The 15,352-nt window shown below is 43.1% G+C and overlaps 8 protein-coding genes across 8 annotated transcripts; 4 read left to right on the forward strand and 4 right to left on the reverse strand.

The window, feature by feature from the left end:
- Positions 1 to 747: 747 nt before the first annotated feature.
- EAF01_004760 (uncharacterized protein) lies at positions 748 to 2,019 on the reverse strand (the record flags this gene model as incomplete). Its single annotated transcript, XM_038913014.1, has 1 exon — positions 748 to 2,019. The coding sequence occupies one exon, from the start codon at positions 2,017 to 2,019 to the stop codon at positions 748 to 750; it is 1,272 nt and encodes a 423-aa protein (XP_038771100.1).
- Positions 2,020 to 2,594: 575 nt separating this feature from the next.
- On the forward strand, positions 2,595 to 3,791 carry EAF01_004761 (uncharacterized protein). Its single transcript, XM_038913015.1, has 3 exons — positions 2,595 to 2,799; positions 2,867 to 3,012; positions 3,080 to 3,791. The coding sequence occupies exons 1-3, from the start codon at positions 2,712 to 2,714 to the stop codon at positions 3,683 to 3,685; spliced, it is 840 nt and encodes a 279-aa protein (XP_038771101.1). The 5' UTR covers positions 2,595 to 2,711; the 3' UTR covers positions 3,686 to 3,791.
- A 1,129-nt stretch (positions 3,792 to 4,920) lies between these two features.
- EAF01_004762 (uncharacterized protein) lies at positions 4,921 to 6,595 on the reverse strand (the record flags this gene model as incomplete). The annotated part of the gene is made up of 4 exons (XM_038913016.1): positions 4,921 to 5,810; positions 5,865 to 6,066; positions 6,123 to 6,389; positions 6,443 to 6,595. The coding sequence occupies 4 exons, from the start codon at positions 6,593 to 6,595 to the stop codon at positions 4,921 to 4,923; spliced, it is 1,512 nt and encodes a 503-aa protein (XP_038771102.1).
- A 417-nt stretch (positions 6,596 to 7,012) lies between these two features.
- EAF01_004763 (uncharacterized protein) lies at positions 7,013 to 8,527 on the forward strand (the record flags this gene model as incomplete). Its single annotated transcript, XM_038913017.1, has 2 exons — positions 7,013 to 7,560; positions 7,663 to 8,527. 2 exons carry the CDS (start codon positions 7,013 to 7,015, stop codon positions 8,525 to 8,527), a joined length of 1,413 nt encoding a protein of 470 aa, XP_038771103.1.
- Positions 8,528 to 9,011: 484 nt separating this feature from the next.
- Positions 9,012 to 9,981, reverse strand: EAF01_004764 (uncharacterized protein; the record flags this gene model as incomplete). The annotated part of the gene is made up of 2 exons (XM_038913018.1): positions 9,012 to 9,784; positions 9,837 to 9,981. 2 exons carry the CDS (start codon positions 9,979 to 9,981, stop codon positions 9,012 to 9,014), a joined length of 918 nt encoding a protein of 305 aa, XP_038771104.1.
- Positions 9,982 to 11,697: 1,716 nt separating this feature from the next.
- Positions 11,698 to 13,232, forward strand: EAF01_004765 (uncharacterized protein). The gene is made up of 2 exons (XM_038913019.1): positions 11,698 to 12,081; positions 12,134 to 13,232. Exons 1-2 carry the CDS (start codon positions 11,995 to 11,997, stop codon positions 13,076 to 13,078), a joined length of 1,032 nt encoding a protein of 343 aa, XP_038771105.1. The 5' UTR covers positions 11,698 to 11,994; the 3' UTR covers positions 13,079 to 13,232.
- EAF01_004766 (uncharacterized protein) lies at positions 13,233 to 14,350 on the reverse strand. Its single transcript, XM_038913020.1, has 4 exons — positions 14,123 to 14,350; positions 13,794 to 14,047; positions 13,672 to 13,731; positions 13,233 to 13,494 (listed from the first exon to the last, which is right to left on the reverse strand). The coding sequence occupies exons 1-3, from the start codon at positions 14,201 to 14,203 to the stop codon at positions 13,701 to 13,703; spliced, it is 366 nt and encodes a 121-aa protein (XP_038771106.1). The 5' UTR covers positions 14,204 to 14,350; the 3' UTR covers positions 13,233 to 13,494; positions 13,672 to 13,700.
- Positions 14,351 to 14,455: 105 nt separating this feature from the next.
- On the forward strand, positions 14,456 to 14,911 carry EAF01_004767 (uncharacterized protein; the record flags this gene model as incomplete). Its single annotated transcript, XM_038913021.1, has 1 exon — positions 14,456 to 14,911. The coding sequence occupies one exon, from the start codon at positions 14,456 to 14,458 to the stop codon at positions 14,909 to 14,911; it is 456 nt and encodes a 151-aa protein (XP_038771107.1).
- Positions 14,912 to 15,352: the final 441 nt, after the last annotated feature.

Here is a 15,352-nt window from a genome sequence, read left to right on the forward strand (position 1 = left end):
AAAAACTATATCGATATTTATATTATTAATTTCTAAATCTTTTATTATATTTTTTTTTGTGAATTTTTAATAAAAGATTGTTAAAGGTTTATTAGAGAGTAAAATTTATATATAATTCTTATATAAATTTAAAAATCGATATTTTAAAGCTTCAAATTTTTATTTTGAAATTTTTTAAAAATCTGAAATTTTCAGAATAAGCTTAAAATGATTTGAATTATACAAATGTAAATTTCCAGTGAATTCTGTTTATAAATAAGAAAGTTTTTTTTGGTCAATCTTAACGATAATGACTCAAAACAGCGGTGGCTAGAAAATAGGGTACCCGACTTATTGCTTTTCGCATGGAGGCGGCAGTTGACGAATACATCGTGATGTACGATTTGAGATGTACTGGATAGTGATCAGAGAATCGATTCTTTTTGGACCCCATCTTGAGCATAGTTTCTGAAAACTGACAATCATGTGCCGTTCTTTCAGTGTGTATGCGGTTCTCCAATTCCACACATCGCCTGGAAAGACAAATAAACAGTAAAATTCTGGAAGTATCGGCTCGTTTAATAGGATCAAGTTTCTTGAAATAAGTTTATATTGCCTGTAATTTGCATCATTTGTCTATATGGATGGAATGACCTGGATGGTACCTATGCAAAGATTCTCATGAGGTAATGAGACGAAGAAATAATTAGTTGGCTAATATGTAGGGGTATAAAGTAAATCATCATCTCCTCTCTCCACCCAATATCATCAAGACGCTTTGGAAACAAGCTGCACAAGTTGATCTGCCAAAAACTTTGCAAACTCCTGATCATTAATAGCATAATCTTTCTCCAGCACCTCGATCCCCGTCTCATCTAACCCATTCTTAATAGTTTCAAATAGTACCTTATCGGCTTCAACATCATAAAACTTGCCTCCCTCCACAGCCAACATACTTGTTCCCTTCTTCGGTAAACATATCTTGACCAACTCCTTCCTCTTAACCTTTTCCTTTAATCTCCCAGCAATAAACTTGCCAATCTCGACACACTCATCCTTATTCGTCCGCATCAACGTAACTTCTGGATTATGCTGCACCAACAACCTCTCGCTAAATTTCTCCGGTACCGAATCCCGTGGTCCAAAATTCACACAATCACACGCACCCACACTTACCACTTGCGGAATTCCCATTTCCGCCGCGGCGGAGAGTCGTTCTGGACCCGCTGTTAATACACCTCCACAAACATGGTCTGTGATTTCCGTCGTCGTAATATCGAGAACTGCATCGATGCGTTTTTCGCGTATCAATCTCTCCATTGCTTTTCCCCCCGCGCCGGTGGCGTGGAATATGTATATCTCATATTCGTTTCTTAATTTGTCTTCATTTTGGAGGATTTCTTGTACTTTTTCTACACAGGGTGTGGTGATCCCAAACATGGTTAATCCTATTCCTTTTTTCCTGGGCTCATTTTTTTCTTCCGCTTGTCTTCGAAGCTGATATGCTTTCGCGAGTCCGGAAACCGCTCCAGCTGTATTGTCTAGAATTCCTTTGAGTATAGAATTGGTGCCTGCAATGTCCACGACGCTGTACATCATGGTAATGTCTGTTTCGCCGACATATGGTCCTGTATTTCCACTGGCCATGGTGGATACGAGAAGTTTGGGGAATCCGATGGGCAGAGCGTTGCGCATGATGGATGCACAGAGGGATGTTCCTCCGGATCCACCGAGTCCGATGATAGCATGGATGGAGTTTTTCTCGAAGAGAGAACGTGTGAGAGTTGTGGCGCAAGTGGATATGTGCTCGATGTATTCACCACGGGAAAGGTTTGAGTAATCGAGGGGGGATGAGGCATACGAGAGGACTTCGGATTGGGGGATGCTTATTTCGGGATCAGAAGCGGGCTCGCGTCCTACGTCTGCGAGGAGAACTTTGGTATTGGGTTGGGAGTGCGTGAGGATTTGGGTGCGGAGATAGAGGATTTCTTCGCGTTTGGAATCGAAGGTTCCGAGGAGAAGGATGGTAGGATGTGACATTTTTGCTTCTGGCTTGTGGAGATGACTAGAGTGAAGAATGTGGAATTTGTATACTTATCTGAAGTCATGAGTGTGGTGTAATATTGATGCATATGCTGTCCTACCTATTTTAGTAGGTGCTGCAGAGTGACGTTGATGTTGCTCTGTTGATTTTATTGAATGGAGAATTGACACAACTCAACTCATGAGAGGAATGAACTAATACCAACTTCCCAGCAACAACGCTGACAGCCTAACGTTCGATTCGACATTTCCATTCGTAAACGTATCAATTCCCACGAGTTGATCAATCCGATTCATCTGTCAATAATGACAATGCATATATATCATTATCTCGATGAAATCAATTCCCCACCATATCTACACACAAGCTCCAAGGTAATTTCGGGCCGGTGAGATTCTAGTGTCGGAATCGACAAGATGTGAGGGGCCTCAGAGGGGTTATAGAGGGGTATATTGGCCATGGCTGGAGTCGCTATGGTTACGTCAACACTGCACAGGCATGTTTACGAGTCAAGCTGTCAACCCCCACTATGCAGAGAGCTACTTTAATTTGGTGACAATTGGATGACTGAGACTTTTATATCGGATTTCTGAGGCAATGGAATGATATATATTGTACCTTTTCATACTATCAATATTTTGATATTGTGATATTGTGATATCTCCATTTGTCAACTCGATCTTGCACAATGACGAAAGTTACAACCCGTGATGTTGTTCTCGGAAGACTGAAAAATGCAGTCAAGAATAAAGAGATTATTGTTGGAGCTGGAGCAGGTAGATTATTCATCTCCTCATATATATACACCATTGGACTAATGAATAAAAACTAACCGACGTATAGGAATCGGTCTATCAGCCAAGTCTGTGGAAGCAGGCGGAGCAGACCTCATCATCATATATAATTCCGGTCGTTTTCGTATGGCAGGACGTGGATCATTAGCTGGTCTCATGCCATATGGAGATGCTAATCAAGTAGTCGTTGAGATGGTTCGTTTACAACTCCCATCTTCACCGTGTCATACAATATCAAAACCCAAATCTCACATCATGACAGGCCTCCGAAATCCTCCCCATAGTAAACGATACCGGTGTTCTCGCCGGCGTCTGCGCTACCGATCCGTTCCGTCACATCCCCACCTTCCTTAAACAGCTGAAAGAACTCGGTTTCTGCGGGGTGCAAAATTTCCCCACCGTTGGACTTATCGATGGACGATTCCGGGAAAATCTAGAGGAGACGGGTATGGGATATGATAAAGAAGTCGAGATGATCCGTGTCGCCCACGAAGAGGGTTTACTTACCACACCCTATGTGTTCAACGCCGACGATGCGGTGAAAATGACCAAAGCAGGTGCGGATGTATTGGTAGCGCATATGGGATTAACGACTAGCGGGACGATTGGTGCCAAGACGGGAAGTAGTTTGGACGGATGTGTGAAGGCAATTCAGGAGATTAGAGATGCGGCTGTGAAGGTGAGAGAGGATATTATTGTTCTTTGTCATGGGGGACCTATCGCGGAGGAAAAGGATGTGGAATATGTCTTGGCGAGGACGAAGGGGATTCAAGGGTTTTTTGGAGCGAGTAGTATGGAGAGGTTGCCGGTGGAAATTGCGATTAAGGATAATATGAAACGGTTTAAGGAGTTGAAGGTTGGGAATTAGGGGGAAATAGGTAGAGTGTATTATTAGACGAATAGAATCAATTTAGCATTTGAAGCGTAAACATGAGGAGGGGCTTGGAAAATGAAACCATAATACAATTCTAAGATAGATTTTAACATCTAAACAAAAACTATTGCTCCAGGAGACAGCGCAAAGTATCAACCGACATAGGCCATCTACTGAAATCCACTATTAAATACAAATCGAATCTAAATTTGAGCTTAAAATCTATGTGAGCTGATTCATCACATTATATGTCATGGGTATATATCAGTTGTTCGCTTATTTTAATATCTACATCTACTAGGTACTTCTAGTAATCTGATGATAGGTATTTATTCAACTACCCAGGTAGCTAAAGTATCTATCTCGGTAAAAACAAATCTACTACTACACACCTAGGTATGAAAAGAGCCTTTCGCTTCTAAGTCCTCTAGCTACCAGTAAATCTGCCTACCTAGCGAACAGACTTATAGAAATTTAGCACTTGAACCTACATATCTACTCTCAACTCTAGACTTTGAGCTGATTATATTCCCTTCGTTCATCAATCGTAACCCTTATTAATTCATACAGTCAGATATCTTACCCACAAACTATTGACCATTACAATCTCGTAGTGATCTTGTCTCGTCTATTCTCTTTTTCATCGAACACCTAGGCAACATGATATTGACTATACTAGATTCTCTATCACGTCATAATATGTTATCCACAGATCCCTTGACAAACGTATCATCACCTATCATCTCAGACGTCGTCTCTGAGTGTAGAAGCATTTATTCTGATTTTGATGTTAAATTTATAGGTAGCTAATTAGCAGTAATACATGGAAAGAATATACTCGAATCACAAGATTACTCTTTAGCTTCGAATAAGATGAATCAAATGCAGGTAAAATGCGTCAAGGAGCTCAAATAGCGAAATGCTACTAGAAGAGAGCGTGAATATCTGACGATCAAGTTACAAATTCCCACGATTTGATTGCAATCAAACCTAATCAAACCCTTTTCAATGCCAATATTGACAGAAAATCGTCCCGGTGTGTTTAGTACCTCGTCGTTGCTTTTGCTTAGGCAGCCGAATTGGCTTCTGAAGGACTCCAGTCCATTCTCCTAAATTTTAGGTACAGCTCGTGTACAGTTATGATACATATACCTACATAACGTAAGCTCCTACATCCTCGGGCCACCATGCAGCCGGTCAGGCCAACAAGGTACCTCAACATCGACAATCTAATCTATCACTCCACCTCCAAATCCTACAGGCCTCCTCCTCCCTCCATTCTCTGGAACCACAGCCATAACCTTATAAACCTTCCCCATACCACTTCCTCCTCTATCAACCAACCGCTTCCAAGCACCCTCAACCCTCTTCTTAACCTCATCATCTTTCTGTCCCAAACTCTTAACCAACATCTCTGCTCGTTCCTTAATCCCCATACTCTCCAACCACCCTCCTTGTTCCATAGGTCCATGAACTTCTACTCCCTCACTCGCATTCATAGCTGCCTCGGCTAAAGCTATAAAATCTACATCCGCGCTTAAATCAACGATTCCCGGTTCGCTAAGAGGAGAAACTCGTTGATGTGCTTTTATTCCTCGGAGAGAATTGGATGGAATGGTATCACTGGGTCCATAGTCCAAAATTAGAGCAGCACCTGAAGGATTAGGTTTAGGGTTTGTTTTTGAACCACCAATGCGACTTGCGAAATCAGCGACGATAGCGTGACTTTCAGGAGATATCTCGATTAGCGAATCGGGTATGGATTTCAGAGCTCGATAGCGAGTGGAAGTTTCGGGAAGATAAAGGGAATGCGGGGTCGACGCTTTGGAAAGTGTGAGTTGAAATTCGGGAGGGGAGGATTGGGATTGGAGGGATTTTGGCGTGTGAACATCGTTGTGAGTGCTATTTGGCGGGGTGGGCGAGACTACCATTTCGCGCCACTGAGGTGTTTTAGCTGTAGATGATTTGGAGGTGGAGGGGGCAAGTGGATGAGTACCAGTGGGTGTTTGAATTGTGGTAGGCTCCGGAGCATTGGGGTTTGGAGGTACGGACTGGAAAGCGTGGATTGGGAGAGCATCGAAGAATTCGTGGGCAACGATGAACGGAGTTTTGTCCGCGCCTACCAAAGTTCAATGGAAGATCTTGGATTTTGTAGTTTCCCGCATAAACTTACCAGAAGGTACAAATCTCATATTCTCTGTCCACATGATAGGAATGCCAGCATACTTGCTAGTACTCTTAAACCCTGTTTCGGTCTCTATCATAGGGGCGTCCCCACACAGAAGCTGTTTCTGAGTGTCTCTCAAAGCAGGACTTGCTTCTACCATATAGACAGCTTCTATACTCTCAGCCATTGGTTTGAAGTTTTTAATTGTCTATACAACTTATTAGCCCACATTCAAAACTAGAACAAGAATTTTCTAAACCAGACCCTCAGCATATCATCCATTAAAGTGCCCCTCCCCGGACCTATCTCCACCAATTCAACACCCTTTTTCTTTTTCCCTTGAGCCATCCATTCTGCCACAAACCAAATCCCAACCAGTTCCCCAAAGATCTGCGAAATTTCCGGCGAGGTAATAAAATCGCCCTTTTGTCCGAACTGATCTCTCCCTTCTTGTTTCGAGGTATAATATCCACCTACATCGGACGTTAAGCACATCCGCATAAACGAAGCCAAAGGAATTGGCCCTGTAGCCTAGACCATGTCAGCAAAGTACCCGAGTATCTAAAACGATACGAAAATCATACTGTGATAGCTTCAGAAAGCTGTTTTGCAAGGGGTGTAGACCGTTGTCTCGTCTCCGTTGAAGACCATCTCAAAGTCGAATACGAAGCCCCATATCTGTATTTCACAGCACAACGCAAAGAATTACGCGTTTGCAGTAATAATCTAGACCTCATTTTTGGTCTTCTCTAGTGTTCTCAGTACATCTCACTTCTTTTTAAAGCTCATTGCAAGGGTAGAAAGAGAGGGTGTGAAAATTGAAAGCCTTGCAACCTCGCCTTGCCTCGTCTCATGGCCTTGTCGTCATTGGTGATCTAAAATCCTCAGCCTCGACTTCACAATTCACTGCAACCTAGAACCTTATCTACCACTATCGAAAATATCGTTGTGCTTTAGAGGTCAGAATGAATTCTTGTAATTTCAAAGAAGTACATATTTTATTGCATATTTAGAAAGGTCAGTATTGCGCGACCTCAAAAAGAATTGACTCTTCGTGTTTGAGAGAACGGCTGTTGAATCCGGGCGAGGGGCGTATTGAGCTTCAATCGTTTGCTTCACAGAAGGCTGGAGTTTATAACCAGCAAGGTACAAATATGTCGACTCAAGCCAAGTCGCGCTGGGCAGATGACGAAGAAGATGCTGCGTTAGATCTACAGCGCAAACGCGAAAAGGAAGAGAAGAAACGATTGAAGGCAGAAAAACAGAAGAAGCTCGATGAACAAGCTGCCGCTACTGCTGCCGCGAAATCCAAAGCTCAAGCTCCTTCTGAACCAGAAGCCTCCACTGAAAGACCCTCGAAGCGTCGCCGTTTATCACACTCTCCAACGCCCGCTCAAAAACTCGATTTACCGCCTGCCAAACTACTGCGATTTCCAGCACCCAATTGGGGAAAATGTCGCAGTGTGGAAGATTATGAGAAATTGAATGATATAGAAGAGGGGGCTTATGGATGGGTATCACGCGCGAAAGATAGTCGGACGGGGAAGGTCGTCGCGCTGAAACGATTAAAGATGGAAAATGCCAATGACGGGGTGCCAGTAACAGGTCTAAGGGAAATACAAACGTTGATGGATTGTGAGCATGAGAACATCGTGAGGCTAAGGGAAGTGGTTGTTGGAGAGGATATAAGTAAGATTGAGAAGTACGTTTCTCCATTTCAGTTTTGTTATTTCTTTTTTTACTTTCCCGTTTTCCCGTTTGCACCACAGTATAGAGAAAATTACAGCTAACATGCACCCCTCAGTATATTCCTCGTTCTTGACTTCCTTGAACACGACCTCAAAACTCTCCTGACATCCCTCTCGGAACCCTTTCTTCCATCCGAACTCAAACTACTTCTCCATCAACTCACAACAGGCGTTGCCTACCTCCATAACAATTACATCCTCCACCGCGACTTAAAAACCTCCAATCTCCTCCTCTCCAATCGCGGCGTCCTTAAAATCGCCGATTTTGGCATGGCCCGCTACTGCGGCGATCCAGCTCCAAAAATGACCCAATTAGTCGTGACCCTCTGGTACCGCAGTCCCGAGCTGTTACTCGGCGAGGAACGATACGGTAAAAGTGTAGATATGTGGAGCGTGGGTTGTATATTTGGCGAACTACTCAGCAACGACGCCCTACTCCCCGGAAAAAACGAAGTCGATCAACTCTCCAAGATTTTCGAACTCCTCGGCCTTCCAAGCGAATCTAACTGGCCCACCTTCAAACGTCTCCCCAACGCACGCTCGCTCCGACTTCCCAAGAACCCCAATCCTGCCACTCAAGGCTCAGTCCTGCGCTCCAAATTCCCCTTTCTGACTTCAGCTGGATCATCTCTACTCTCTTCTCTCCTTAGCTTAAATCCTGCGGAAAGACCTTCTGCACAAGAAGTTCTGGAACATGAATACTTCAAAGAAGATCCGAAGATGAAGAGTAAAGATATGTTTCCTACATTTCCAAGTAAAGCGGGATTGGAGAAGAAGAGACGGAGAGGGACTCCGGATGCTCCTCAGAGAGGAGAGGCTCCTAAGGGCTTTGGGGGTGTATTGGATTTTAGTGGAGTGTTTGGGAGTGGAGGGGAAGAGGAAGTTGAGAAAGGGGCTGGATTTAGTTTGAAGCTTATTTGAGAAGATTCAGATATCGAGCAACTTTGGGTGTGCAGGCCAGAACACAGGCCGATGTGTAATATGGATATAACATGTACTGAGGGGTATGCGTGGATATACCAATTTGTGCTCTGTATGTTCTAACAAGGCAGGTTCTTGTGATTTTATAGATATCAATCTACAGTGTACAAATTCACAAATGTAGAATCAGAGAAAATAATTGTTATTGACTATCATATACCAATTTACTCTCAATCGTTCATTAAGTAATTGTAACTTTCTCCCTGCTATCTATGCATGCATGCAATATGCAAAATCCAGAAAATGCACATATGTCCAAACCCCAAAACACCATTACCCCAACCCTGATTTTTCATTTTCAAATCTTGCCCAAAGGAATGTTCCCCATATGCAACCCAATATCTTAACGTTCTTCTCCTCCGTGTCCTTCAATCCAGCACGCCCAAAATTATAAGAAAAAATTTGTAATCTTCATGACAATTTTTTACCAGATAACACCCAATCCAGTGACAAACCAGGTAAAGCTGAGTACAGTAATAACTCCCATACCAAACATCAATTTCAACGCCCTTCTCTCCATATCAGATAATGCCCCACTGCATGTAGCACATACCCAATCGCTGAGAGGAGTATATGGCTGTGGCGTGTACATTCCAAAAGCATATGTATCATATACTGACAAGTATCCGGGTTGAGCGGTGGCACTAATACTACTCGCTGCATCGTAGATAATCAAAGTGTACGTTTCAGTAAGGAGAGGGTTTCCAACAGCAGTTGATTGATAGGCACCAGTATCCCAGGTTACTGCCTGTCTGGAATTCGAGACGGTTTGGTTCGTGGCAATAGTATACAATTGAGCATTGGCTTTGCATGTGGCCATAATGTTAACGGCAGTGGGGGTAGCTTCGAGAGATGTATAATTCCAGGCAAAAGTAATATAGTCACCAATTTTGAAGTATGCAGTGGAAGTGGCGGCAGGTGTTAAGAGAGAAATTCCACCTGCTGGGTAAGTTGCATTGTAGGAAGTCGAGTTGCCACCAGAGCTGGCTAAAGATTTGGATGACCCAGATTTGGCAGTACCTGATGTTGTTTTCGGTCCAGAAGTGGTAGCTTTGTTTGTACCTGAGCCTGAGCTTGTTTTCGATGCTGATTGGGAATCGGTTGCAGATTCGGAACCTGTTTCTGATGCTGTGTTTGTAGATTTTGGGGCCGTAGTCGCCGAAGCAGTGACAGAAGCAGTTTCTGATGCAGTGTTGTCTTTAGGATGTCAGCACGTAAACACGGGGAAGATTGATTCTGAGTTTCTTACCAGCAGCAGAGCTTGAACTGTCTGCTCGAGCTACAATTAAAGAGTTCATTTCTGGAAGCCATCTTGGCCATGGCCATGCAGCTACGAATGTGGAAAAGCAGAGAAGGACGATGGAATATAGTTGGATTGATCGTTGAGCCCGCATCGTGTTTGTTGTTGATATTTTCGTACGCCCTTAAATAGCCGCAAATCTCCTTTTGATTTCCTAAATATTCTTTCCAATCTTCAAAGTATACTTTGATCTAGCACCAAAACACCTTGAAGGAATGTTTCGTCTTTTCGATGAATGGTGAGTAAATGTTTAATGGATGTTTTGTTTTGATAATTCTTATAGTCCGATTAAATTTCGATCAAGGTTGGCCGAGTGAAACCCAAAAGTCGACTGAATGGAATAGATGATTGTCCGACCGAACGAGTGAGGTCGTGTATTTTCTTCTTTAGAAAATGATTAAAAACGAAGGGATTTTAATACTGTAAAACATTTATTATCGACGAGAAGATTGAACGATGTGAAAGGTAAAGTGTTGAAATTGTTGTAGGTAGTAATTCGTAAAGGAGTCCGGTAAATCGTATGGAATGAAGAGAGTATCCACTAGGAATGTCTCGAGTTTAGCACAATTTGAGTGGTCAGTCAGGTACAAGGTTAGGAAAAAGTTTAGGAGACAATTGAGGCAATGCATTATTAAAATTCGAGCTACCGAGTAGATGACCTTTCTCATTCGCTCATTTGCTGTCTACCTATACGGGATACTATTAATAGACCTTCCCGGCGCCATTCATAGAAGAAAAAGTACGAGAACTTCCATATGATCCGTATCGATTTTCACATCGTCACGGGCGTGTAGTTCCATACCAACCTTGGCTTCTATTCATTTATTATACGTGTATGTACTCAGATTATCGGGCAATTTTACATTTTACATCCTTTTGGAAATCCAAGTTCATATATTGTGCGGAGAAATTCAACATACACCTTCTCAGTCTGATTGATGATTGCATTTGGAATTTTTAGATCCTGATACCATATAGTGAAATCAATAGACTATTTAAGCTAGGAACGGTCTTATCATAGCTCTGAGATCTACTACAAGGTAGTAGCTATCTTCTTATAAGAGCGACCTTGAAGGGAAAAATCCTGGGTAGGGTCCTACTAGGTGTACATTCTATTCTACTCTATAGATGTACAATCAACCTGTACGAGTACACTCACATATCTCTTGAGAGGCATGACCTGGCACACGTGACCTGACTTCTCCCCCTATTTTATATCTCTACGTATTTGTCGTACCAACAGAAACCTACCCTATGATTACAGGGTAGGTAGTTGGCTTATATCTCTTTAGGTGAGCAGTTTTTATTCGGTCCAGGTTTCATTCATTCTCTAGTTGTATATATCTTCCACCCAAACTGCAAGTCCGCATCTGTTGATACTCGATCCGACCGAATTACCTTATACTTTCCTAGTATTAATTGGCGGACGTGACAAACAACCATTGGCATCTCCCAAGGCCCCGGCTTTAGCCCGTCGATGATTAACATCTTGCGAGTTTACGTGTATTTAGGGAGTGTCCTGATGGCCTATGGTAAGACCCACCTGTGGGCGCGGCTCGGGCTGATTTTAGCATTTTTCAAGATGCATAGTTGTACTTCATCGGCTCTTAGGAGACAACGCTGTCCACTAGGTTCCGTGATTTCCCAGATACACCTAGCTGTTCAATATTTTCGATTATATCAATTATACACTCCAATTTGAAAGAGGAGAAGGATAAAGATATCATTGTAAAGGTTCAACCGTCTAATGAGCAATCAGGGTAGCGAAGTCTGCCCTGGAAGCGAGGTGGAGGCGAGCACGACGTGGAAAGACTAGACCAGTGGTGCTAGTGAATGATTAGCGTGCACAGACCACAAGGCTACAATAATGGCCGAGGCGGCGGCGGCGCAATAATGCATTTTATACTTCTACATCAATTTCTATTGTAACATAGTCTAGGGCTCACGATTACTCCACCAAAATTTCCAGAGTAATTTTCCATAAGACATTAAGGACATCTTGATCCAAAATCCACAATCGAATCTCGCCTTCTCGCAACATTATAAAGTTCAGCTTGGTTTCGAACTTGCAAAACGTGGAAATCTTCCGAACCCTCAAGTCTACAAGATGCCGAAAGCGGAAGTTGGATCAACGAAGTTTCTGAACAACAAATTAAAGTCCAAAGGACTTCAGCGATTACGATGGTATTGCCAAGTATGTATGTACTTCTCGACGATACACATCAGCCAGCTAACAGTAAAAACAGGCTTGCGAAAGACAAATGCGCGACGAAAATGGCTTCAAAATGCATGTACAATCTGAATCGCATGTTCGACAAATCCTCCTAATTGGCGAGGATCCTAAGAAATACATCAACGATTTCAGTAATCAATTTCAGCGTGACTTTCTACAGTTGTTACGAACATCTCATGGCGAAAAACAAGTCAATTTGAATCATTTCTACCAGGAATACATCAGCAACAAGGAGCATATTCATATGAATTCAACGAAATGGCCATCCTTGACAGAGTTTGCCAAATTCCTGGGCAGAGAAAGCTTATGTCGAGTAGAGGAAACAGATAAAGGTATACAAGTAGCATGGATCGACAACTCACCCGAAGCGTTAAGACGGCAAGATGCGATTAGGAAGAAAGAGAGACAGGATAAGGGTGATGAGGAGCGCGAGCAAATGCTTATCAGAGAGCAGGTACGCCGAGCAAAGCAAGATGCGGAAGCTCGTGGAGAATCAGAGATGGATGAGCAAGAACGAGGTCTTAAAAGAGAGGAAGGAGAGAAAATAAAGCTTAGTTTCGGTGCTAAGTCTGCCGTTTCAAATCCTGAAAACAAAACTATTGAGCCAGAGGGAAGCAAGACACTGGCTGGTGACACGCCTTCTCTTGAAACTGCAAAAGACAAGGAAAAGCTTTCTGAGACACCGGCTACTGGTGATGATAAAATCACAGAGTCTCCAAATCTAGAGCCAGCGCCACCAGCCCCGGCCAAAGTTTCCTTAAAGATGGGATTCCAGAGCAAGCCAAAGAACGTTTTTGCAGCGGCCAAAAAGAATGCTTTAGGGGGTAAGAAGGCCCCCGTGTTTGAGCAGCCGAAAAAGATGAGCGAGGCAGAGCGTATTATGAAGGAAGAAATCGAGCGCAAGAGGAGCAGGGAGCAATCAAATGGAGGACCATCTCACAAACGACCACGATTTTAGTTACCTAGCGATCATGAGGGTTTGGCATTGCACGGAGTTACATTTAGTGGCGCTTTACGATGGAAGGAATATGGCGTTATATTTGATACCACATGCATCTGTAGAGGAACCAATGCAGGTTGTTCCTATTTTTCAAGAAATTTCAATTCGCCTTCATTGATTGTGTGTCGATGATTTTACCCGGCTCTCAGAAGTCTACATTCTTCTACAAATGGGTGTGAAATTAAACTTGTTATAATATATCGGGCGATTGATATGATTTGATTCAATCAGGCGCTTCAGAGATTTTCCTCATCTCATTTCTTTATAGTTGTTCCAATACCATGTCCAAACGCCCTTGAACTCCTTCGCGCTACGAACATTATGCACCCTTTGCCCAAGTCCAAATTCCTATCCCAAAAAGTGTAGTAGTTGACCTAATGAAAAATCAGCAAAGTTCACGATACTGTAGTCCTATTATGCTTAGAAAAAGATGACACTGAGAAGATGACATGGTTGCCTATGGCAAGCCCAAGAACAGGAAATACTGTATAAGTTGCCAAATATTATATAGACTCCTGAGCATCTCATACCCAAACGGCGAAAGCTCTTACATTTGCTTGCAAACCGTCTCTCAAATCTCTTAATCCGCTTCAGTAGCACTTCCATCTCTCCTACATCCATATTAGCTCCAATCTATCACAGAAAGTCCCGTTTCCAATGCAGAACAACTTACGGAATGTATTTGACTCTCGCCTCTTCCTCCATTGTCGAGACGATTTCTTCCGGTAGTTGTCCATTGACTTTTGTTGCATAAACACCTCTCACATATCCATCCAGCCGCTGCCATTTCGCGACCCAAGATTTAGATGGATCGGCCAGTGTAATGAGACCTTCGAAGACTTGAGATGTGCAGTCGATGATCGCTTCCATAGATCCTTGCAGATGGAGAAAATCTTCGCAATTGGGGCACCCTTCTCGCATGAAACGCTGGAGGTGTGTATGTTAGTTTTGGACTACCGAGTAGAGATGGGAGGAGAGGATGAAGGAAAGGTAGATGCGAACATTTTGGGTCATGACGATTGAGCAAACCATGCATGCGCGAAGATTGCGCTGCTGATTAGGGGGGACGTAGTTTTCAGTCATTGTGTTTGTTGTGATCTTTTGGCTGGAATTGAAGTTGTGATGCGAAAACTGCCAGAATTGAGAGGGCTAGGATTTATATAGTTGAAAGGGTTGAGATTGACCGAGATGTCAAAGAAAGCTGGAAGGCTGAGAAAAGCTTGGACCAACCGTCTAAAAAAGTCGACACGGCTGAATCTCCTCCCTTGTATCTTACCAGGACTCTGAACATTAATGATACAAATTTGGAAATAACCTTCTTCGAGCGGTAGAAAAATGGCTCAAACGACAGAAATCACCGTAGATACTCCAATGCAAGAAGCACCCCCATCATCTATGCCCTCAAAACGCAAACAAAATAGTCACGAACACAAAGCCATTACTATAACAACACCACTTTTTTCCTACATTCATCTGGAACTTCAGACCTCATCTTTCAAGAAGCCACAACTAGATGATATTACAGCAAAATCATATATTACCTCAGCACTGTCGCAATTTCTGGGAGTCCATGGCTCTGCTATTTCCATTGATATTTTGAAGACGGAGGACCAGGATGTTTGGATCAGAGTCATGAGAGAGGATGCTAGTGCGGTGGTTGCGGCGTCGGGGGGTTGGATTAAGAGATTGGGCAATGGGGATGAGCAGGTGGGGTGGAGGGTGAAGGGGAAGGCAAATTGGCTAGGAGGTTTGGTGGGAGAGCGAGATACTGAGGAGGTTTGGAATGACTGAGGATTCTGGAGGCCAGAGCAATCTACCTTTAATTTTCGTCAATAACGAGATCTCCTATAACCCTGGGATTCTGATTTTCAAAAAGAGAGTTATTGGGTAAAATGGGCGTTGCAACGTCAAAAACGTCTGGTACAAGAAAGAATTGGATACGGTGCATGCATCTCGTCGAAGTGCCGCACAGAGCTTGCCTCCCCAAACATGCGAAATCCAATATCAGCTATCAGACCAAGAGTCTACATACTAACTAAGTAAGTCTTTGATCTCAAAGTCTTTGAAAAAGATCATGCCCCCGATTCTGAAACATAGGCAAGGAGGACTGGAACTCTGCAAATGACTTGGTGTCAATAAGGTCGGGCCTGAAGCTTTGCAGACAATGTGCGCACACAGCTTTGTTCACTTTGGTCGGTTGGGCTTCACGAAGGATTGAAAATGGGTTCTACC

This window comes from Botrytis porri (assembly GCF_014898465.1).
Source record: "Botrytis porri strain MUCL 3234 chromosome Unknown BPOR_006, whole genome shotgun sequence".
Taxonomy (NCBI): Eukaryota; Fungi; Ascomycota; class Leotiomycetes; order Helotiales; family Sclerotiniaceae; genus Botrytis; species Botrytis porri.

Coding starts and splice junctions, on each gene's coding strand:
- EAF01_004761 (XM_038913015.1), top strand. CDS start 2,712: ATGACGAAAGTTACAACCCGTGATGTTGTTCTCGGAAGACTGAAAAAT. Junction 2,800..2,866: donor TATTGTTGGAGCTGGAGCAG/GTAGATTATTCA, acceptor ACCGACGTATAG/GAATCGGTCTATCAGCCAAG. Junction 3,013..3,079: donor ATCAAGTAGTCGTTGAGATG/GTTCGTTTACAA, acceptor ACATCATGACAG/GCCTCCGAAATCCTCCCCAT.
- EAF01_004765 (XM_038913019.1), top strand. CDS start 11,995: ATGCCGAAAGCGGAAGTTGGATCAACGAAGTTTCTGAACAACAAATTA. Junction 12,082..12,133: donor GATTACGATGGTATTGCCAA/GTATGTATGTAC, acceptor CAGTAAAAACAG/GCTTGCGAAAGACAAATGCG.
- EAF01_004766 (XM_038913020.1), bottom strand. CDS start 14,203: ATGACTGAAAACTACGTCCCCCCTAATCAGCAGCGCAATCTTCGCGCA. Junction 14,048..14,122: donor CAATCGTCATGACCCAAAAT/GTTCGCATCTAC, acceptor ACACACCTCCAG/CGTTTCATGCGAGAAGGGTG. Junction 13,732..13,793: donor GCGAGAGTCAAATACATTCC/GTAAGTTGTTCT, acceptor ATATGGATGTAG/GAGAGATGGAAGTGCTACTG.